General features: G+C 36.8%; 1 protein-coding gene across 1 annotated transcript in view; it reads left to right on the top strand.

The window, feature by feature from the left end:
- The window catches only part of LOC149802771 (uncharacterized), a 308,654-nt gene that overhangs the window by 234,759 nt on the left and 48,029 nt on the right, over positions 1-25,866 (top strand). The window contains exons 67-68 of the mRNA XM_089953831.1: positions 11,247-11,411; positions 20,558-20,722. Of these exons, the coding sequence (XP_089809957.1) occupies positions 11,247-11,411; positions 20,558-20,722 (330 nt within the window). The remainder of the gene's footprint in view (positions 1-11,246; positions 11,412-20,557; positions 20,723-25,866) is intronic.

Here is a 25,866-nt window from a genome sequence, read left to right on the forward strand (position 1 = left end):
TGTTTGCGATGTCATCTTGATTATTGTTTACCAACGACGCTAGTTTTTCTTCCACGGCGTTATTTATTACTTTACTGACATTTGCAGGCATCACTGTCGTTGATGGCATCACCGGTGGTTTCTGTTTTCTTTTTCGTGAAAATCCCTTGGATTTTACCAACGACATTAGTTTATCTCGTGCTGCAGAAAACGCCTTTCCGGCAACATCTCCAATAGCACTAATACCCCTATCACGAATAACATCAATAGCCTTCATTCCTAATTGTTTGGCTAACGGCGCCACTTTTGGAGCCATTCTTGTAAATAACCCCGCAATGGTGCTACCGAGACCGTCTCCGTACCACTCGCGGTATACAGGCAATCGTGAGTTTACCACGTAGACGCTGACTGGTTTATCATGGTTGTAGTGTATAATCATCTTTATTATAAAAAACACCAGTGTTTTCCAATTAGTGATTGGTCACCAGTGATTGATCACCAGTGATTGGTCAATCGCTGTAATGACCGTGGTCCACGAGTTCGTCTATGAGCGTTCGATATACATTAATGTCCATGATACCACCGGCAAATAACCGCCTGCAAATATCAGCGGCCTCATTGATTATTTCCGGAGAGTTATTTCCGGCTCGTTTTCCTCCGATTAGTATTTCTAGCCGTGATATATCACTGAAAACACTACCAGGACAAGTAACGTCTTTACCAACAGAGTATCCTTTTCCGTGTTTTGGTCTTTCACTTTTTACTTTATTGTGGAATATTATATAATTATTATCATGCGGTGGTAATTCATTTTTATATTTACTTGCCAAATACACTATTCTTGTCCAGTCCTTTAACGACTTTATATTTTTCTCGTAGCCGCTATTGATATGCTCATCTCGTGTGTCCTTAGCAAAATTTGTAACGGTAAAATCAACTAATCCTTCGTAGCCGAGATTTCTAATTTTATCTATTGTGCTCTTTTTAAGCACATTACGGGGTATATTCCCCTCTTTCTCTATTTCTTCCGGTATTTCTTCCGGTATTTCTTCCGGTATTTCTTCTTCTGGTTCTCTTGCGGTGGCGCCTAGTTCTTCTTCATCGGCTATTGTAACATAAGGTTCTTGTGGGTCCGTTATAGCGAGTGGTGGCGGCCTCCGTGTTGTAGCAACCGCTATTTTCGCAGGGAGTGTTTCCAGAGACTCTTTTGTTTGCTCGGTCTGAGCCGCTATCTTTTCAAGCGCACCGAGGACGGGTACAGTTACCGCCGTAACATCTTTGGTCGCTTTAGTTACCGGAGCAAAGAGCTGTTCGCTTCCAACAGCAAAATCAGTTTGTAGTTGTTGCCGCGTTTGAAGTTGTTTTCGGACCCTGTCTCGTAACGGTATGAACTTTTTAAGCGCTACTAGCCGCTCTCTGGCTAGCCGAGTAGTAAGTGATTCGCCTACCATTATTGCAATTGCTCCGTAATTTCTAATTTCCCGCCGAGTGTGGCGGGGGGGGGGGGATATGTCCCAGGGGCTCCAGGGAGTTTTCGTCTATAATCCTTCTAATGTTTTTAATTTTATTAGAGATTTCTCGACGTCGTTCAAAAGCCTGTCCGAGTTTTTTTCGTACTGTCTCAACGGCAGTAAATAGTCCAATAAATGCATTTACGTCATTGCCATACAAGTTTTCATTGATCGTATATTGTAATCGCTTTATAAAAGAATACTCGCGTGGCAAGGTATATCGACCTTTCTTTGATTGCTCGTTAATAATTTCATAATCGGACAATATTTTTTGGTTATCAAGCTTATCAGATAATTCAATTCCTTGATTTTTTAATTTTAAAATCTCGGTTAATATATTATTGATGTCTTCGATATTCATATTCTTATAAAACATCTTATTTCTAAATAAAAAGAAAATTATTTTACAAAATGAACCCTGCGTATCAATCCCGAGGTGTGTTATCTAGTATGAAGTATTTCGTCATGGCGACTTCGTCACGGTGACCTTGTCACTCGCTGATTTCTGTTACATATGAAAATCGAATTCTGTGACCCGTCTTTTTTGAGATCGCTGAATTCTGTATTCCTTCTGCAACAAATCGTATTGAGGCTCTACAAATATCGAAATATTTTCCTGCCTCATTCATCGACTGAAATATTTTTTCTTCGTGCGTTGTTGTATCAAATGACTTTACGCTTTTTGCTTGCTTTGAAAACTTACCAGTTTGGCCTTTTTTGGTATTTTGACTTTGCGAGATGGCTTGCAAGTTTATAAGAGAATTATCAGTCTTATTATTATTAATATGATCAATCACAAGCCCATTCTCGATTAATCCGTTAAATACTTCAAATACCACCCTATGAACATAATAATTCTTCTTTCCGGCACCAAACATCAAATACCCCTGATTATTTACGGTACCAACCGGCTTCTTCAGTCTACAATTTCTAACAACGCCGTCGCGAGAAGCCTCGTAATTAACGAGCACGGGATGCGGCTGAAATTCTTGGTTCATTTGTATAATAATACTACTTGTCTAATTCATTATTTGGTTTAATTATAAATCTTGCAATGTAGTCCTGAGGAGTTTTGATGACTGAGTCAGCGGTGGGGTCAATGACGGCGTTTTTTATTCGCTTGTCATAATAGCGTTTTAGTTCCCTGTATCGCTTTCCGCCACAATTGATACACAACTGCGATTTTCCTCTTACACCAACGTGGCAAACCAAGCACGGTAGGGGGCCAAGAGAACCATTACGAACGCTTTGTAAATGATACCCGCAGAATTCACCTCTACATGATTTATTGCACGGGGTTGTCGACCCAATCATCAACCATTTGCAGTGATTCATTATACTATATTCTTTCATTTAAATACTTGTTTTAATTATATGGAAGAGTTCGAGAGATTAGCAGCAATTAAGCCCTGGAAAAATATTAAGTTCAATCTCGATAGAGCCCTCAAGGACGCACCAAAAGCGTTAATAAACGATAAAACCCTGTTGAATAAAATACGCGATTGTATCAATGAATTCAATCGTGATGGTGCATCTCATAGTTGGTCAACATTTCGAATTGATGGCGTTGTTGATGCTACCATGAACGACAACCGCGCAGCAACGATAATATCACACCTTGACGGTAAAAAGTATTTCTTCAGAGTAAAATTCATTGTCCGGGTGGAATCAGGTAATTGGATCATACGTGATAAATTTGAACCGGTTCTCAGCGACAAGAAAACAGTTATTGTTAGCCGCGACTCCAAGCCAGGGCTGCTAACCGGAGTTGAGAGACCATACTATGAACGAGCGTATCCTGAAACAGCAGTTGTTTATGGAATATACCCGTTAAATAAGAAACCTGATATCGGAAAACTAGCGCCGATGAAACAGTCAACGGGGATAAATTGTGTAGCAGAACGAGTAATAGAGCATTTTACAAATGCGTGTCGAGGAAATAAACTGACCGATTTACGACGTAGTAAAATAAACCAATGGGAGGAGACAGTGCGCGAGCGAGGAGCAACCATCAGCGACATAGCGAGATTAGAAACATCGCTGAGATTTCCAATAACCGTTACAACGATAACCGGTGAAGTATTATACGAATCGAAGTATAAATCAAATGGAGCCCCAATCAAAATTATTGATCATAACGAACACGCGTGGACGCCCGCGGTCACAATATTTCCCCGGGATAGAACAGTAAAGTATATCCCGGGGGAATTCCTGGAAGAGGGCGGTTTTCTCGCGGAGAGGAAACTATTTGATGCTATTGCCTGCTTGTGTAAAAATGACCCTGTATCAGTGTGGTTACTTCGCAGCACTGAAAACGACATGGATACCTTTGATCAGTTTGTAAGACCAAACGGTGAATTATATCGCACTGAACAAGATGAAAAAAACCGCCATGGAATTTGAAGAGTATGATGAACAACTGCTAACAAATTGTTTTACGATTCCATCGGTTGCGGCTCATGTTGCAGCAAGGAAAAATGCGTGGAGACCAACGCGCAAGGAATTTCTACCAGATGTACAATCCAGTTGTTTGGAATATTATCACGGTGGACTATGGAACACTGAATACAACCGCGACGCTATGATTTCCGTTGATATGGTTGCCTGTTATCCAGCGAGTTTTCTCGGGTATGGATCCGCCGCTGAGTACTTCAAACGATTTGGACACCCCAGACATGAAATGACTCGTGTTGCTATTAATGGACCACTGCCTGATTTTGATTTAACCGGATTCGCTCGCATAGTATCATTTGAATTCGCGGCAGGACTTCATCGCTGTTGTTATATTTGGATCGGTAGACACATGACTGAAAAGAAGTGGCTGCCAATAGCGCTGCTACGGTATATGATTGATTGTAGCATGCTTGTATCGTTGATTGTCAGTGACGCGATTATATCATACCGGGCGCAGACTGAAGTCTGGTTACCAGAACCAGAGCGTCTAGATAGCATAATTGACGAATCCAGAAAACACATTGATGCCGACGAGGAATATATCATCGAATGGTCCAAAAAGATATTCAACCAACGAAACTGCGAGGCAAAAGATCTCGGTAGAAGAATAATCGGTAAGTTCACACAAGGTGGAAAAAACTGCGACTACAAACGATATTGCTCACGGCTGATTATAGATGACGCAGAATATGATTTCGTAATCAAGGATGCAGTGGCAAAAAATAGATACGTGAACTGCAAAACAGCTTTCTTGTCCAATGGAACAAAGTTGGGTACAGTTGTTACTTACGCCGATGGAGAGAGCCCCGCGTATCCGCATTTGAGGGCGTCTATGTTGGGTTACGCCGCTATCAATTTATTCTCGATGATAAATAGATTTCCCGACACCGCGGTTAGAGTAGCCGTTGATTCATTTTATATAGACGTAAAGTACAAGGGAAACATAGCCGAGTTTACTAGTCCGGACGAGAGTTGGGGTATATGGAGAATTAAAAATGAAATACGACGCGATTATTCCCCGTCAGCAGATGTCACCGTTGAAAACAATTACTTACGCGGTGATAAATTGTCAGAATGGTCTAATGCACCACCGTGTTCTGATCCAATTTGTAGATATAAAACAGTTTATTTAAGCGGCTGTGGCGGGTCAGGAAAGACGACTCGGGCAATTGAATTATTTCGAACGCGGGCAAGTATAATCGTGCTTACACCGACCCATAGACTAGCGCGAGAGATAAAACAACGAAATGTTGACGCCGTTACTTATCACAGCTTTTTTCGATACAGCGGCGGTGAGTGGACTCCTGATAGAATGGGGGAAAAATTTATTCCTGAGGTTATCATCTGGGATGAGATATGTACTGTTTCGTTAGATACTTTACAAATGTTTCTTGAGTGGTTGCTGCGCGCGAATACAGCGGTAATCATGTGTGGCGACCATGGCCAACCACCACCATTTGTCGGCGAGGGTCCACATGATTGGTTAAAGGGTTTTGTGGACTATTATGAAGAAACCGATACTGATTACCGAGCACTTGATGAACAACTGCGCGAGGTTAAAAAATTAATCAGATTACAGCCGGATAGAGTTCAATGTGAAATAATCCGCGAGGTGATTCCGGAAACGCCGTTAAATGAATTCTGGGAAACATGGAGACCAAACGATTTGATTGTAGCGAGTAGAAAGATAGTCAGAGACACACTTCAGCGGAAGTTGTATACGTTGCATAAGGAAAAGTTTCCAACGCGCCCAGTGCCGTTATGCTATAGACCCACGGACACACGGCGGCAGAACATTGAAGTTGAAATCCCGGGCCCGACGGCGTCAGGGACAAAAAAACAAGTTCTCGTGCTGAATGATATCGTGCTCGTTGATATCAGCGTCGTCGAGGACGCGCTACGTGCTGATAAATCCCCGTGGACGCTAGGATACGCAACAACAATACATTCCTCGCAGGGACTAACCATCACGGACACAATTGTTTGGATAGTTGATAATCGCATCGAATGGTCAAATCTAGTCTATCTTGCAGTGTCCAGAGTACGGAGGATAAATCAGCTTCGAAGAATTGTTATTGACGAAGCCAGTGACAACGATGACATCATCGATGCAAGCGTCATTGATAGAAAACTCTCGGGTTACCGCCAACAGGATAAAAAAAACAGCGGCGTTTTGATATTGATGCCAAATTAATAATTGCGTTACGACAACAACAGAATAATCACTGCGCGAGTTGCAATTTTGTAATGCGCTGGCTTTATTCGGATAAAGACGCTCGCCAATTTACCGTGGACAGGATCGATAACAGTCTCGGTCATGTCAAAAACAATGTGAGGTTGACCTGTCTTGAGTGCAATAGACGCAACGGCGCTAGTTAAGACCACGCGGGGGCAATTGAGTATCGTTAGGTATCACTTGTAGTTGCTCGCGAGTAAATCCGCGCTGTGGGGCAGTTGAATCCAGTCTATAGATCGGTGGTCTACCAGTTGATCGTGTTATCGTTGATATGTTATGTGTGGTAACACTCCAAATAGGATCAGTAGCTCTTTTTTTACCGCCTTCAAGCTCTCCTGGTTCATACAGATATCTAACAGTGACATCGCCGAGAATCGGCTTGGAAACGCTATCTATTTTTGATCTTCCGGGTATATACTTTTTTTTAATCGTGTCGCTGGGCTTCATGTTGATTGCTCGGGTAATCTCGTTATTTAACGCTGCAATTACGCCTGGCAACCTTTTGACCCATTCACGAGATCGTTTCTCTTGGATGAATTCCTTCACGTATTGATACCCAAATAACCGTTCAGCAAGAGTCCGATTGAATCGTTCAACAATTGCCTGATCACGATGTAGCGCAGTATGACCTCGTCGTATCGCGACGCTATGATGTTTCAGCGTTGATAAAACAGCGCCGCGAAATTCACTACCAGGATCAACTTGTAATAGATTTGGCCAGCGCAGAGGACCCCTTCGGTAAATCCTCTCAAACGCATCGGCTACTTCAGTTGCTGACTTTGTTTTTAACGGCTCCGCTTGTTTGTATCGACTCGCAACATCAACTACAGTGAGCGCGTATTTGTAACCGTTGTCATGCGGCAGAAATAATATGTCAGCTTGATGAACTTCATTGGGTACGGTAACATCAAAGTGCGAGAAGTTGATTTGTTTAGGTGGTGGTAGATAAATTTGCCATATAGCCTGTTTGTATAACCAATTAGCCGCAACGGCCTTTGTTACCTTTGCAGCGCTTGCGAGTTTACCAATTGCGGCCTTTCCTTTCCAGTATCCTCTCGGAGAATAATAGATGGATTCCATGTTGTTATTATAAACGCTAGCGTTTTCAATTACCAGCGCGAGAAGCTCCGCTTCCAATCATTAATTTACCTTTCATAGCCGATTTTACCAACCATGAAGCCAATTTTTCTTTGAATGATTTATCAGGAATAGCATTTAACGCGTGAATTAATTTTACATCCGCGATATGATGCTGTTGCAGATTGCTACTTTTGTAGTAAGCAACATCATGAGTATGACACGCCTTATCGATAGCGTTTATTGGATACTCACCGGGTCGCGGCTGATTTTGATCATCGAGTCTGATATCTAATCGTGTTCCGGGGCCACAGTAGCTATATCCTGGGAGGTGCTTTTCTCCTGGATACTTTGCCCACGGTGTTCCGGGGAGTTTTGATAACTTGGCTGCAATATCACCTCCTCGCTTTTTTTTAAAGCATCACCGGGTCTAGCAGAAATAAATCTAAATTTCTTTGTACCGCATTGTACACACTTACCAGTAAGCGCCGATCTGTTATTTCTCGTTGTAACGGTTGTCATATCATTTGTGCCAGTACACACTCTACACTTCACACAATATAGATCCATAATTCATGTATAGAGATATGGATATAATTGATTTTTCGGCGACTAAAACGAGAGAACCAGTTAAGCATGTTGCAGCGTTACCAAACTCGATCCGGATGATTATCATCGGACCATCTGGATCTGGCAAGACGCAATTGTTACTCAGTTTAATAATGAGATGGATGAAGTGGGATAAGTTGTATTTAATCGCCCCTAGCGTAGATGATCAACGATGCTACGAGGTGTTGAAAGATTTTAACGAGAATGCATCAGCGATCGCTGAAAAAAATGTTATTGAGTTTATTACAGATATCAGTGATGCACCAGGTATTGATGATATTGATGGCGACGTTAACAATCTAGTCGTGTACGATGATGTTATGTTAGACAATCAAAAAAACCCAGCTAGGATATTTTCCAGAGGCAGGCATAAAAACACCGATGTGATATATGTCACTCAATGATACACTCAGATTCCAAAAGTAATCAGAGACAACTGTAATATTCTTGCTGTATTCAACGGCGTTGATACACACACGCTACGAAATATCTGGCAAACTTGGTGCGGCGGTGACATGGACTTTAATGGTTTTCGAAACTTTTTTAGTCATGCTCAGTCGACCCCACATGGATTTGTAACGATAAATTTACATGATCCTCGGACACGATATCGTATCGGACTTGACCAAATATTCGGTTAGTTGTAAATAATTTTCATTGTAAATAACTTCTTAGCAGCAGGGGGGGAAATGACATCGACGCGGTCATCGCTGTGTTTACCGGACGCTGACGACGCTGGGATCGGCGCGCAGAAAAGTGTATTAAACCAAATGACGTCACCGTCGTGTAGGATGGACCGTCGTCGTTTTTTTTTACCAGGCGCTGACTACACCGGATCCGCTGAGTGCAGAAGTATTAATTAAGCAAAATAACGATTGGACAAAATGTCGGATTCGCCCCCCCTGCTGCTGCTTATGTGTGTAAAGTTCAGCAGTACTCGAAACCCCAGTGTCGCAACTATGCAGACATGACTGCTATGTTAACTAAAAGTTGATTGGTTGAAAGTACAGAAGTTTACATATTTTTGATTATAATAACCAATGAGAAGACTGTTTACTCAACATTTTGATACAAGTTTGAAAGCTGAGAAGCTAAATTTAGACACACTGTAAAGCCTTTTCTGCGCTTTACGATACACGTGTAGTTGAGATAAACAAAGACGGATTCCGATTCAGATATGAGTGACTTTAAAGGGTTCAGTACAAGCAATATTGAAGAGTTTAACAGATCATTTTTAGAAAATGGATCATATATTGATGTTAGTCCCATTTCAACACCAGGTGTGATTTTTAATCGGATGACAAGGCAGACATAGTCCCATATGCACAATGGAGTGATGACCTCTCCCTGTTCAAGATCAAAGATTTTGATTCTCGTGTTGGTTCAACAAATGAGCTTGGACCAGTAAGCAATGAGAAAGATTTCTTTCTCAGGTTTTTTTCCTGAATGCCTGGTGGAAAAGATAGTGAAAGAAACAAACGATTATGCTAAGAAAATGGGGGACCAAAAGCAGGAGAACTCGGTTACCAAGTGCAGTGCACAATAAATAGAACACCTGTTACCTATTCGACTCCATATACATAGACCTGCCTGTTAACTGTTAAGCAATGTTGTGTATGTTAAGTTTAACAGCAATTTTAACAATTTTACATTTTTGGTACACATCTATTATGTATGGAAAAATTTAAGAGTAAAATCTGTTCGTTATAGCTGTGTAATTATTTTTCGTGGAAGGATTTTTTTATGTGCTTTAAAATCTGGGTAACTTTGCTCTATGAGGTAAAGTATTAAATCCAATCAAGTTGGAAAAATAGGAAAAGGAACAAGAAAAAAATGTAGAAAGAAGTTATTGTTCTTAAAATAAGCAATAAAATTAGAACTGTCAGAAACTGAATTAAGTTTGGATGAAAATCATTGAAAATGTACAAGAAACTAAAAATAAATTGTAATAAAATGGAATAAAGATTTATTTGTTAGCAGTGAAGTTCGGCTTCTCTTTAATTTTTTTATTGAAATTTCATTGATATTTCAATAACAAAATCTCAGATATTTTCAGAAAGCATGGCAAAATTGAATTGATAGGAAACTAGACTAACTGTTGATACACCACCAAACAAGATTCCTTTTTAAAAAAGACGAGAAATTCATGCTTAATTATTGCAATATTGATATCTTGAATTAATTAATTGGAATTAAAATGAAACTTCTTATCATCCTTGAGGATATCTAAGTGCCAATTCAAGAATTCTCTTAAACTTGCTTGCCCACAATGGTCCGTATTTTAGTGAAATCAAACTTTTTATTTTGCAAAGTATTCATTTCGCTTGGCTGCATTGTTATCTTTGATCACAGTTATGAAAGAGTCTGTTAATTTAAGATAGTTTATGTTACATAAATAATAACATTTATAAGTGTTTGATTGATCAAATGAAGTGAGTTTACTCGACATACAACTGAGGCTGCTAGATATTAAGTTCATAGCTTTTTTTTTGCCGTTTAACTTTTCTTTTATTGCACCTTCTTTATTTGGTTCACAAGACATAATTTTTGTGATAATACAAAGGAGGACAGCTTTTAATTCAGTGCAACAATACAACAAATACTTTCAGAAGTCAGTTATCAAAATATGGTTGGTATTTAATTAGGTTCTCAGAGAAAAGCTCGCAGACATAGCTGTTATGGTAGATTGACGCATTTTACATTATATTACAAGAGAACACATTGCATTTATGATGATTACGCTTAAAAAGAACTACAAGATAGAACTATAACACAAATTTCAACTGAGAATTTTTTAATTTAATTTGTATTTATTAAAGTACTGCCTCTACTCAGCGTGAGTGACATTTTCATTGGTTGAAATTTCCTTACATATCGTTAATTGTGGTGTACTAGGAATGTCGTTTGGAAAGAAAATGTAAAAAATTGTATGACCTATTTTTAAATTTGATATTTTATTGTGTTGATTAATTTCCAGGTCTTATCTATCATTTTTGATGATAAAATGAGCGATACATCAAAGTTTCCATTGCCAAGTTTGATCGCGATTTTCTTCAAGTTCAGCAGATAGGGATAAATGTTTGGGGTATTTTCTGGTTTAAAAAATGGGATACATGCCTGATCCTGCATTATAAGTGGGCTTGCGAGTTATTAGGGCACAAGTTATTGAGAGAGTGGTGTACCTACAAATATTGGTATTCCATAGAAAATAGTGTATTCCTAATAATTTTTAATACTGTTGCTGAAAGAAAAAGTATTTTTATGTTATTCTTTTTAAAAAAAATGTCATTAAAATTTCCCATTTTCAAAGTTGTTCAGATTTACACAGTTTCAATGTCATTCAGAATAAAAATGAAATATAAACTTTCATTTAATTTTAGCATTTTGTGCCTCTGGATTCGAGAAGAACGGCACTGGTTGTCAGTCATGTGAACAAGGTTACTACAAGGACAACAGCCTAGGTCTCTTCTCAGTGTGCACCATCTGTCCTATGGATTTCATTACACCTGGAATGAATGCTACATCTGCGGCACAGTGTAATATAGGTATGTAAGTGTATTAAAGAAGTAATGCCAATTCCAGAATTAAATGGAGGGATAAGGTGGTGCTTATTTTAATACATTATTAGTAATAATAATAATAATGAGGACTTTGTATAGCACCTAATCTTTAGAAGCTCTAAGCGCTTTATAACATTAGACAACACCTATAAGATAAGAAACATAATAATATTATTACAAAAACAAACAACATGAAATTAGAAAAACATTAAAAAATTAAAAACATGCTGAGAATATTTCAGGTAGGAAACATTAGGTTTTTAAGTTTGTTCTTGCTGTCAAAATAAGTGAGTTTTGAGAGCCCTCTTGAATGTGATCACTGTGTCTTTGTGTCTGAGTTCAGTGGGCAATTCGTTCCACATTGCTGGGCCCTGGTATGCAAAAGAACGCTGTCCATATGACTGTTTTCATAGTGGGAATAATGAGTATACGATTGTCAGAGGAGGAGCATAAGTATCCTGCTGGTGTGAACACATGGGTGAGGTCAGATAGGTATGTTGGACTAGAGTTGGACAGTGAAATGTAGCACAGAGAACAAATTTTGTGTTTGATTCTGGATTGAATGGATAGCCAGTGTAGGGTACAGAGCAGCTGGGAGGTGTGCTCTGATCGTGATACTCTAAGTATGATCCAAGCAGCTGTGTTTTGAATGTTTTGAAGTTTCTGGAGTAGATATTGAAATGAACCAGACAGAATTGAGTTACAATAGTCCAGTCTTGAAAGTACTAATGAACACACAAGTGTTTTAGTGGCATCAACTGAAAGATATTTGCAAATGGAGCTGATGCGTCTCAGCTCATGATATGCAGCCTTGCATATGTTCATGACATGTTGGTGCAATGTGAGAGTACTGTCCAGAGTAACACCTAGGTTTTGTACTGATTGTGTGAATTTAATGTTGGCATTGCTGATATTTATTGTTTGAGGTAAAGGATGTGAATGAGAAAGTCTTTGTGTTGTGATCAGAATGGCCTCAGTTTTATCATCATTCATCTGCAGCTTGTTACAAGTCATCCATGATTTCACATCAGAAATGCACCTGTCTACACCTTGGATGGTAGCATCAACTTCAGTTGGGTGGCTAGATTTGTATATTTGGGTGTCATCAGCGTACAATTGGTGAGACACTGGATGATGATCTATGACACTTGAGAGCGACTGAGTGTACAGAATGAAGAGAACAGGTCCAAGAACAGACCCCTGTGGAACACCACAACATAAATCAACTGGGCTGGAGTGTATTCCATTTGCAGATACAATTTGTGTCCTGTTGACCAAGTAGGACTTGAACCACAGTAAGGCTATATGATGAATGCCAAATACATGCTGGAGATGGTGAAGTAATATATCATGGTCTGTTGTGTTAAATGCTGCAGACAAATCAAGGAGGGTGAGGACTGTAATCTTTCCGCTATCCAACGCAGAGAGAATGTCATTAACTACTTTCAGAAGAATAGTTTCAGTACTGTGGCAAGGGCGATATGCAGCTTGTACATTGTTAAAAAGACTGTTTGAATTTAGATGAGATACAAGCTGGGATAGAACCACCTTTTCTAAGATTTTTTAAATGAACGGGAGATTAGAAACTGGGCGGTAGTTTTTTAAATCGTCATGGTCTAGTGTTGGTTTCTTCAGCAGAGGCTTTACAATGGCAGTTTTGAAAAATGATGTGAATTCCCCAGATGAGAGAGAGGTATTAATAACATCAGTTAGTGAAGGCAATACTGGATCTAAGCACTCAAGCAGCAGTGATGTTGGAAATGGATCAAGTTCACATGACTTTGGTGCACTCTTCATCATGATTGTATGTATGAAATCCATAGAGACAGGTTCAAATGCTGCTAATGGTTGCTGCTCAAATTCTGTATCCCAACTGTATGGTGATGATGAGTCAATTGAAATTGTGGTGTCGAGCTTATCTCTAATGGTTTGTATTTTGTCATGGAAGAAATTTGCAAACATGTCCGGAAGGTCGACTGGAGAGAAGGTAGTTGGAAGTGGTGTTGATTTGTTCCTTGACATTAGCTTGTTAGTAATTTCAAAGAGCTCTTTGCAGCTGGAACTTTCCATGATCTTAGTAGTGTAGTGGGCTGATTTCACTGCAGTGAGGCATTTAAATCTTTTATATTCTGTTTTGATTGGTTGGGTGTATTATTTTACAAGGTTGTGCATTTGTTCATCCATTAAAATTTATTTTTCTGATCGATAATCTTGGAAGAGTTGGAGAGTATTTCATGAAGATATGTTCAAGTATATGACTAGAAAGTCTCTTGCATGCAACAGCCATATCCCCTGCAGGAAGTGAAAGTTAGGGCAAGGGAAAAACTAATTCTGTGACTTTTATCACTTTCTACAATATAATATTTGCACCACCTAAGATATTTTTATTAACATCAGACGGTTACATATTATGACTAGTCAGTGTGTTGCATTCCATAGGCACACCTCCTGTCTCAGAAACAAGAACATGGCATGGGGAAATATAATTTTGTGACTTGTATAATTTTCAACATTATAACTTTTTAACGAATGAAAATATTCTAATGAAATTTTGACAAAGTGTATCTCAAAATAATACAATTTTGTGGCTTGTATAATTTTCAACATTATAACTTTTTAACAAATGAAAATATTCTAATGAAATTTTGACAAAGCGTATCTCAAAAGAATACAGTTTTGTGACTTGTATAATTTTCAACATTATAACGTTTTAACGAATGAAAATATTCTAATGAAATTTTGACAAAGCGTATCTCAAAAGAATACAATTTTGTGACTTGTATAATTTTCAACATTATAACTTTTTAACAAATGAAAATATTCTAATGAAATTTTGACAAAGCGTATCTCAAAAGAGTACATTTTTGTGACTTGTATAATTTTCAACATTATAACTTTTTAACAATTGAAAATATTCTAATGAAATTTTGACAAAGCGTATCTCAAAAGAAATGGTGAATACCACTGCCATACCCCTGCATCAAGATGTCAAGATCAAGGCAAGAGAAATACTAATCCTACATCTTGAATCCTTGCCCAGAGTATAACTTTTGAATTCCAGATGTTTTGATGAAACTTGGACCATCTGTGTATCATGTATAGAATGTGTACCACATATCAAAAGCCATGCCTAAGGCTTCTAGTCACAGCAAGACACAATCTAGCTCTGACTTGTACAAAGAATATAGTTTTTAAGATAGGATTATCAAACTTGAACAAGTTGTAGGCTGTTTATCACATAGCATTTTCAAAGCATCCTGGCATAAGAGCTTTCAAGTGTGCATATGTGACATTGACCTATTATCAAATATAATTTACTAAAAATAGAAAGCCCTTTAAGCAAGTTCTCAAAAATGGCTCAGCAGAATTTTACTAAATGTGTCTGCTAGCATCCTAGCATGGGAAACTTTTCAGTTTTGTACACATGATCATTGATGCTGATCTGCCATCCAATATGGCAGCTATTACTAAAAATAGAAACCATTCAAATGACTTCTTCTCAGAAAGCATAGAACCGGTTTTTACCAAATTTGATATATGGCATCCTGACATGAAGGGCATTACAATTTTTACAAATAAAACTAATGAGTCATAAATCACCAATGCTAAAAATAAGAAAATGCTTTGCATAACTTCTTAATAACCACTCAACATAATTTGATCAAAATGTTTAGAGAAAGCATACTGTCATGAAGGCATTTGAGTTTTATTAGTGTCAGTAATCCATATGTGCCATCAAAGATGGTTGCCATAATTTGAAATCGTGTTAACAACTTCTCAAAAGTGTGAGAAAATGTGACCAAATGTGACCAAATTTGACCACCATTGCCTCATTGCCTGAAGGATTTTCAGATTTCTACAAATGATGCATGTCAACCATAAGATGTTTCCACCATTAATAAAAATAGAAATACCTTAAGCTACTTCAGTGCTACTCAAGAATTTGACCAAATTTGATAGTAGCATCCTTGCATAGGGTATTCAGATCAGACACCCTGAAATCCATGTATTTGTAGCAAATGCTCAACCAAAACATTGATCATCGGATGTCTAAAATATCATTGCCAACTTATCTTTGCTTTTTTTACCCATTACACTCTCAAATAAATACAATAACAAAGTAAAATTAAAATGTCCCTTAGTCTGATATAAAGATTGTTCCATTATCAGACAGTCAATAAAGGTGTCACCAGTGAAGCTTAATTTGAAGATGACTGAATTTAGTTCACACATCTTTTCATTGTTGAACAATCAATAGAGACTGTTTCATCTTTAAGTTTTCCCAAGTGTTTCAAAACTCTACAGATGCAACAGAGCACAAGTCAAATGATGTGTGAAAGTTTATCTCCCGGACTTATAAAAAACTCAATAGTTTAATGATTGAACTAGAGTCCATGTTATATATGAGACTGGGGCTCTGAGTGGCCAAGTGGTCTAAAGCGCTCTCCATTACGGATCACTGCCATCTCACCTCTGTCTGTGTGGGTTCGAGTCTAGGATTCAGCCTATGGGGGTATGTGAGAAAGCTTGCCATTAGCTTCTCGTGGGTCGGTGGTTCTTTCTTGGGTTTTCCCGGGTTCTTCCTCCACCATTAATACTGGCCACCATGTATAGCCTATCGTGTGCTGAAAAATGGTGTTAAACCCTACAACAACAACAACAGCAACATATGAGACCCACACACCATGTTTCTTAACTATGTTGCATTATCAGCACACCATACTTGTAAAACAAAATAGGAGATGACTAGTCAATATTAATACCAAAGATACTAGCAAGATCAACTAACATTTTTTTTATCATTGTCCAGAGATTAACTATTAATCTGATTAAATAAAACTTCACCATTGGACTTCATAAAAAATGCCTATAATTTAAGTGTTATGTAATTTTTATGTGGTTAATTGGCTTGTTAATTGAAGAAATTTTTTTTAGTTTAAATGTATTATAAACTACTGTTGTTGGGTGAAATGATGTCATATTGTCATGTCAAAGAAAACATGAATTTTATTAATAATTAGTTTCAGAGGAAAATTATGAATGTTGTAAGGATAATATTGTTACTAAAGCAAGTCCAGAATGAAACCTGACACATTGTCCAGAACGTTTAATAATTATATATATAAGTTTACTCTTTTTTATTATTAATTTGCATCTTCTTTCATTAAAACTTCATATTTATTTCCACTGTATTAAAGGAAAAAGATATCTAGTAAGAGCCATTAGAATTGCAGGATCCCTGATGCAAATTAGGTCAATTGACCATCAAACACAGCCATCATTACTAAATATAAAAACTGCATTATTGCTGTTCCAAACAGAGCTTAGCACAATTTGACCAACTTTGACAGCACTGTGGCATGAAGGTCTTTAAAGCTGTAGAAATTATGCCAATCCATGATCAAATATGGCTACATTTACTTAGTAAAAATATCTTTTAATAAAACAAGAAAATTGCATCACCTATGTTGGAAACCATAATGTCATAAAGGCATTTTGTTATTGGACTAGTGGAAAAATGTTGCTGATTGTCATTATGGATGAAGGCATAAGAATAAAGATAAACAATGAAACATTAGTTTTCAGAAAACATAATTAGCAGCGTTCAGATAAAATTTCTACAGATAGCATCATGCTGGGCCAGATTTCCTAGCAAACTGTTCTTACATTGGTTATTAGGCATATGTCAGACAGGTGAGTGATGTCAGGTCCACTTAAGTCTTGTTTTCAAATTCAGACTATTCCAAAGTCACAAGTCTTACACAAGGTCTTTCTGATCATTTCTCCATGTTTTTAAATTAAGAATATTTGGTTAAGCATACATATTGTTTGAAGGTTATGAAATAAATTGATTTCATTTGTACAACTAGGATTTAACATGACTTTAAGTTTAGAACTAAGTTGTTCATTTTATTGTTTCAGATAATCTTGATTTGCTTGTAAGATAAAAGAACTATAGTCTGATTATACATCCCTGTTTGTTTGTACCCCCCTACCAATTTCAATAATGAAAACGTTTAATGTGATAAAAAGTGCACAGAACTACGTCAATTGAATAATAGATTTATAATTTCTAACCTGACTGTGACCAGAATGGCACTAATACTGGCATCCCCTGCACTGTTCATGCTTAACAGACTTTCCATACTAACACAGCACCATATTGCATACTCTATGGACTAATTTATTTCCATCAGACAACATAATGATGTAGTTCATCCTATTCGGTAACTGCCAGATAATTCAGTAAATTACTTAAGAGTTTGGAATTATATCCCTTTGCACATATGAATATAGAAATTAAACCGCTTTGTTAAATCAACATGAAAGGCAAATTTGTTGTTGTCATTCCTTTCCTTTGCTTGATTCAACAGTGTCCATATTGGAAGCAGATGACATATGAATGTACATCTGTATCATGCGCACACCCATTTGCTTGAAATGGACTAGTCCAAGAAATGGAAATAGATCTTGGTCACGTCTATCTATTATATTGAAAATTTCCGTTTAGTGTGAAATGCGCAGACGATCATGGTGTTAGGGACACTCAACTCACAGTCAGATTAGAAATTTTAATCATGAATGAATTGAGTTCTTTGCACTTTTTATCATATTAAGTGTTTCCATTATTGAAATTGGTAGGGGGTTACAAACAAATGGTCAGACTATAATCTAGGTAACAAAATTTACATGATTTGTTTTGTTGTATCAGGATCCAAAAGGAAGAAGTAAATCATTTGATATCCAGAAATTTTAAGAGATTGGTTGGAGAGGAATGGATTTGAAAAGGGATAACCTGGGAATTTGGTTTTGATTGTTCTTAGGTGCAAATCAATTTTTAGCATTTCCAATGGACCAAAATTGGCTCTTCCTGAAATTAGATCCAAAATAGAAGGATTAAATAAGAGACTGGCATAAGGAATCACTCTTTTTCTCACCTATGAGACACAACTGTAACTTCTGCAATCATTGTGCTTTCATTTGATAGAGCATTTAACCAATCACAGACAAAAAGCCACATCATGTTTATGAAGATGCACATTTAGTCTTATATAGTTAATCAATCAGCTCCTTGATCAGGATTACATATAGCAAATTGAATTGGTTGTTGTATGGTGATGATCCTTGGAAAATATAAATTTTTAAATAACAAAGACAGTGTGAAATATATCAACAAATAATTGAGCCACTGTTATTGGAATGGTGCACACAGTGGAGTAAAAACAAAAGACAATGTGAAAGATAACAACAAATTAATGATCCATTGTTGGTGAAATGGTGCACACATGGAGTGTTGGGGGGGTGCGGTAGTTATTCTGGGATTTTTCCTTCAGGTACATTACCCATTCATTAATACATTAGGACAAGGATCACTCTCTCACAAAACCAGGTCTTTTGAGCTACAATGTTTCCAATGCAGCATTTCAATCTGGCTAGACCCCAAGTTTAGTAAATCACTCATCTTGACTGCATGTTTCATCAGTTTCATCATATCAGTAGTTATAGTGTCACCAATGGGTTTGATGATTGTTGTTCACAATATACCCATTCATGGCATTAACACACAGATAACTCCCAACACCCAACAATAACATTTCCAGTACTGGCTCCATCTGTGACTCCAATTACCAGTACAGTATATCAAGAATTCAGCACAGTGATCATTGTTCCTGGTATACCTGTTCCTGGCTTCAAGATAGAGATGGTGTCCGACACCTGGCCTAAATAATTCCAAAACAAGGCTCAGCACATCTTGACCCTTCTCTGGCTAAGGCAAACTTTTGTTCCCAGATGATAGGTACCAGCGTGAGGTCCACCACTTTGACAGTATAGGAAGGAAAGTGGAGAGTGCAATCCCAGTGGGAACACATCACTCTGGCTAAACTCTTGATACCACAAAGTATCATGTTTTTTTCTTTGGCTCTTCAAGACGTTAGATTACCATTCTATGATCTATCTATAGTTTCAGCATGATGTTTCAGTTTTACTTGTGCCGAGAGCAGGCTTCTGCTTATGATGTCAGTCAGCTCTTAGTTGTGAATACACTTTTCATATGGTCGCTTCTCCAACAGGTCATTTGCAGGACTCCATGAAGTCTTTTGAAGTGGTACACAAAGTAAACCAAGCCAATGAGAAGTGCAGTATCTTATTTAGTTCTGGGATGGAGATCAGCTAGATTTTATCTCAGAGATTTTTCATCCAAAGGGCTCAGTTTGACCTATATCAGCAACACAACACACTACCTTGCAAGGTTGTTTAGCAGCTTCACAATAATGCAGCCAACAAACATGATTTTCTGGGAGTTGGTTGGTGGGAGATTTTTGTCTCTGCAAGTCACACCATGTTGAGTTGCTAACTGACTAACCTCTATTTCTAACATGATTTGGAACTGCTGCTGATACATCTTGGGATTAGACATTGGACCTTCTCCAGGATTATAGACTAAATTGTGCACATTTTTTCTATTCTCTTAATGTATTATAATCAGTAATGTATTTAAAGAAGAAAGAATATTTGGAAAAAGGTGTTTCTTTCATAATACTTACCCTCCCAACCTCCTTGCTGGTACATTTTAAAACCTGGCAGGGCATGTTTAATTGACTGTAGTATGGATGGAATTTAGTGACAATTCTTCTTTCCAATGGGATGATCACTCTTTCTGACTCCCACCAGGGTGGGTAGATGAGTTTTTATAGAAAAAGGCCTGGGAGGGCTGGTAGTGGTCATACTCCTAACGTAGTCTATTACAATTTGGTAAGTATTGAAGATTTTTACTCAAAAAATTGTTTTTTATGAGACTTCTGAATTTTACCATGGATGTATAGCCAAAATGTGGTCCAAAGAGATCCCTGTATGCACCTGGCTGAGTTACGGGCTATCATTTTATAGATTTATGAATCTGAATTCCTTATGAAACTGTATGAATGGATTTTTAAGATGTAGTATTTGTATCAAATCAATCTTGCTTGACTGTTTAAATAAAGGTACCATATAGGCTATCAAAACCAATGGAATTAGTTGAATTGCATAGTCAAACCTGCATTATTCTATACCATATTGCCTAACTCTTGATAATGCATCCAACCTTGTCTGTTTTGTACATAAATGTACATTTATTTTTATTTGTACAGGAAATTGCTCTGCAGGGTACATGATCAGCTCTTTAAATAACAGTCAGTGTTTGCCTTGTGCAAAGGGATTTTACCAGCCCAATAAATGGAGCACTTCATGCATCCAATGTGGCACTGACAAGACGACAGAAAGGAATGCTTCCACCAGCATCACTGACTGCATCTGTAAGTACCATGAAATCAAGCACAAAATAATTTCACACTTTTACTTGAGACTCTCGTCATATCTTCTGTATTGGGAATTTAATATGAGGAGCATTCATCAACACTTACTTGAGGACTGTCCCAGTAAAATTTATTTGGGACCCAGTGAAGGCACTTTCAACATAGACCCTTTTTTTAATTTTCTGTTATTTTGATACAAACTCTGTGAGTAATCCAAGTAGTCTGACAGATACAGTCCTGTATGAAAACTTCCGCCCTGACTTTAACCAGATTTCAGGTGGAATTTTAAAGCGGATTTCACTTAAAGCCTAGATTCCACTTATTATAAATTTTAGGTGGGTTCAGGGTGGAATACAGCCCGAAATATGCAAATTAGTCCGTCTATTACTAGGCGGAATTTGTTTAGTCTGCCTACTAGGCGGAATTAGTTTATTCCGCCTACTAGGTGGAAATTTTTAGTCCGTCTACTAGGCAGAATCTGTTTATTCTGCTTATTTAGCCTAGATTCCCTTTATTATCACTTTTAGGCAGATTCAGGGTGGAATATAGCTTGAAATACGCAAATTACTGTTACTAGGCGGAATCTTTACTTCTGCCTAATTAGATGGAGATACCTGCAGAAACCCCATCCAATAATGAAAATGTCAAGGTGGATTTCAGACGAATTTTGTAAGCAATTTCTGCCTAAACCATAAAAAATATACTTCAGATTTCTATTAAACTGCCTAATGATTTTTAGGCATTATTGGGAATCAATGATAAATATTCACAGTAATTTTTAAAATGGATCATAAATTTTATTTTGACAGACATTATCAAATAAGATTTAGGATTTTCTTGTCCTATGGGGCAATGCCATTTTCTTTCTTGCATACAAAATCTAATCCAACATGGCATCACTTAAGTATTTTTCATTTCACTTTAAAGTTTGGTGAGATTTCACAAATATTTTGACTAAAATTTTCTTTGAAATTATGTTGAGGTCTCACTCAAATTTCTTTGAAATATGTGCGAGGTTTCACAAAAAAATTGACTAAAACTTTTGTAAGATTTCACTAAAATTTTGATCATTATATAGTATTTTACTTAAGTTTTTTAGTGTTTCAGACATTTCAGCAGGTTTCAAAGAAATAATGGATATGAATTAAACAGGACTTTATTAACCAAGGTGATATTTAAGTGTGCATGAAAACAATTATACTGGTGTTGTAATTATATGATATCCAAGGCAAGAGAAATGGGAGTTAATAATAATAAAAATAAAAATAATAATAATAATATATGACTTTATTTAGAGAAGGTAATTCAGTTAGTTACAGAACTAATCTACCTTGAGGCCTTCTGAGATGTACAACATATACTGTATATACAACATGATATGAAGTATCTGACACTAAATAATTAAGTGGTTTTAAAAATCCAATCAAGCCTGGAACATATGCACAGGCATCTGTGAACACATAAACATATATAAAATATAAAATATTATTCTGCATTGAAAAATTCAGCCGTAAAAAGATTGCAAAATTACAGAAAAGCATCCATTTGAGACAATTTGATTATGAGAAGAAGAAAAGCTAGGAGCCTGCCTTATGTCACTTGTACTGTAGACTTGATTTTTGATTGCACAAACTATGATGCTGTTGTGGTCTCTCGAATTAATCCTTGTTCCATAAGCAGCTGTGACAAACGTTTATCATGATATAATTACTCTTATTTTACACTGAATTCCAACACACCAAGAATATTGTGATAATATACACAATAATGCCTCACGAGATTGAAAGTAGATTCTACTTTTCAGCCAAGAAAATTCCGCAAAGATATGACGATCTTTCATAGACATTGATATCTGGCAACAATTCCCACCAGTGATCTACACCACGTCCCTCCTTAAAGCTAATCAGTTTGGAGTTGTATAACTTTGAAATCATCCTGATTCCTGATTCAATTCCTTGTCTTATTTAGCACATTAGCCGCTACTGTAAAGCTCTTTATGGCACATAATGCAAAATGCTTGTCCTGGCGTTCAGTTTTCATACAGATTCATCAATTATGTTCCCATCAAATTTGTGTTCAGGGTATTCTCATTGCCACACATTTTTCAAATGGTTATTCAGTCTCTCGTCCCGCTCGAAAATTCGAATCGCCATGTTTAGCAAACATGCTCTTTCCCATCAGTTTCTGTTACGCGACGATTCATTGGTCAATTAAAAATTTTTGACCAATCAGAAAGCTTTATACAACGATCATCTGTTCAACAATAAACTGAACAAATACTTATTTGAAAGCTCGTTGTGGAATGGGACCGGATGGAGCATTATTTAAAAAAAGTTTCGGAGACGATATTAAAAAATGGGTCCATATCGAGGAAATTCATTTCAGGGGAAAAGCAAAATTATGTTTTAAAATGGAAAACAAGATGAAAACTTGTTCGAGGGCAGTTAAATCCAATTGAAGTTAAACAAAAATACAACAACAACAACAAATTTGAAAAAGAAATTTAACATGGAAAGCTGTAAAAAGAAGTTATAAATTGTGCCCAAAATCAACAATAAAATTACAGCTATCAGATATAGGAAATATAAATGCTGCTGAAAATCATTCAAATTGTACAAGAAACAATAAATTTTATTATATCTTATTGATATTTTTATTGAACTGTCAGTGATATTACAATCACAAAATATCACTATATTTTCAGTCATTTAACTTTACAGACACACAAAAGCCAAGTCCTAATTATGCCTTATTTAACTGATGTAAATGACTAAGTTCTTCATTCTGCCTAGATGTTGGTTAGAAAATAAACTAAGTCCAGATTCCTCCTTTCATATAATAGATGTCAGTGACTAAGTTCCTAATTCCACCTAGATGGTGGGTGGAAAATCAACTAAGTCCAAAATTATTCCTAAAGATGTATTTATAGCAGGAATTTGACAAAAGTCCATCTTAGAGTTAGACGGACTCTAGATGGATTCATCTTTGATTTCTCAAATTTTCCATTTCCGCCTTTGTATTAACCAGATTTTTAACATTTTAGGCAGATTCCACCTGGAGTCTGCTTAAGTTCCAGGTGGAATCTGCCTAATTATTTTATACAGGGTGTGACCCTACTATATAATATGATGGTTGGGTCCACAAAATATCATCATGCTGGATGCATCCAGGTCAGTTAGCTGAAAGAAAATGATGCATGTATAAAATATATAGCTGTTTGGGTAATAAAAGTGGGTGCAAAACTAAATGCTTTATTGGCACAGTTACCATCTTAAATCAATGCATATCATATGAAAAATATATAAAAGAGAGATTGCATATAAAATGTTTTAGTTTATTTAGAGAAACATGCATTGATATATATATATATATATATATATATATATATGTTTGACAGAAAATGCTATTTGTTTGCATGTACTGTTATCCATTGTAAATATCCACTTATTAACACTTGACATTCATTTGTATTGAAAACTACAGCAAGAATAATTGTTAATAAACAATATGGTCATTTTTGTAGGGAACTGATAAAATTATATACTGGTGAACTGATTGCATGATGGTTGCCTAACAAGCTACATGTGGTTGTTTTTTTTTAATGTTTAAAAAAATCAATGCCCCATAATTTGAACATTTAGCTGTCGGAGTAACTGTGATGATTAGCAATTACTTATATGAATTGATGATGAATTCAGGTGAGAATATTTTGTTAACCACCGCATTGTTTGATGTTTGGTTGTATATGCAGTTTAATGAGCAAACATATGTCAGCTCTTGTTTGAGCAACAATTGTACACAGAATGCACTGAAAGCAAACAGAATGAAGACTTAGTGGCTTTGTTGTTGATGAACAGTTAATAATAATAATAATAATAATAATAATAATAATGCTTTATTTATAGAGGGTGACTCATTAGTCAAGGACTATTCTCCCTTGAGGCCCTCTTAAGGAGAGTATAACAATGCACATTATATGAAGATAGCACTGAATTAGTGTTTATTTTAACCCTTTACCTCATAGAGCATAGTGACAAAGTGCAGCGTGCTATAAATAGAACACCTGTTACCTAGCCGACAGCATACGCATAGGCCTGCCTGTGAACTGTTAAGCAATGTAGTGTATGTTATGTTTAATAGCAATTTTAACCATTTTACATTTTTGGTACAAATCTATTATATGTGAAAAAATTTAAGAGTAAGTCCGATTGTTATAGCTGTGTAATTATTTTTCACGGAAGAATTTTTTATGTGCTTTAAAATCTTGAGAGAACACATTCACCATCATGTCAGTGAGGCCGCATGACCAACCGTAGCTGCCATTTCCATACTTGAAATTTACATGTTTTTCGTCTGCGTCTACATTACTAAGTCATCTGAATTTGATAATTTATAAAAACTAATTGCTGCCTACATCAATATCGGAGCCTTTACCTAGGTTATTGAATCTTTCATAGTTGTGATTCTAACCGTGAAAACTTCGTAAGTACTGAATGAAATCTGCGGCCCGCCATTTTGGAGAGTGGAGATTATGACCCAGTTACGTTAAATAGCAGATATTGACCAGTGCATAAACAGTGACCACGTGATCTGACATAATTGTCATTCGCAGAGTTGAATGTAGTATCTAATAGAGGGGTTTTCCCCGAAGTTGGCACTATGAAAACCAGCTCAAAATGGCTGATGTTTACAGCAGGCATCAAAAGGCGCTTCTTTGTGAATGGAGTAGAGGCGTCAAAAGGTGCTTCCATGTGAATGGAGGAGAGGCATCCAAAGACGCTTGCATGAGGTAAAGGGTTAGCATGTTTAGTATTAAAATACTAAATTCCGTTATCTATTAGAAACACATGCATGCTCATGATATCTCTTCTTAAATACTCTAATATTTTCAGCAGATTTTACATGTAGTGGAAGCTTATTCCACAGAACTGTACCAGAGTATTGAAAACTCTTTTTAAATTGCTGTGTTCTTGGTTTTGGTACTAGAAGGTTTCCATGTGATGTTGATCTCAACTGGTATTGTGTTGAAAAAGGCCTGAATAGGTCCTGAAGATACTCTGGTGCAGTTCTGTGTTGACATTTATATAAAAGAGCTGCCTTATGAAAATCTATCCTATTATATATTGTGAACCATTTGAGTTCTG

The sequence above is a fragment of the Sinohyriopsis cumingii genome, chromosome 3 (genome assembly GCF_028554795.1).
Source record: "Sinohyriopsis cumingii isolate HCF-2022 chromosome 3, ASM2855479v2, whole genome shotgun sequence".
NCBI lineage: Eukaryota > Metazoa > Mollusca > Bivalvia > Unionida > Unionidae > Sinohyriopsis > Sinohyriopsis cumingii.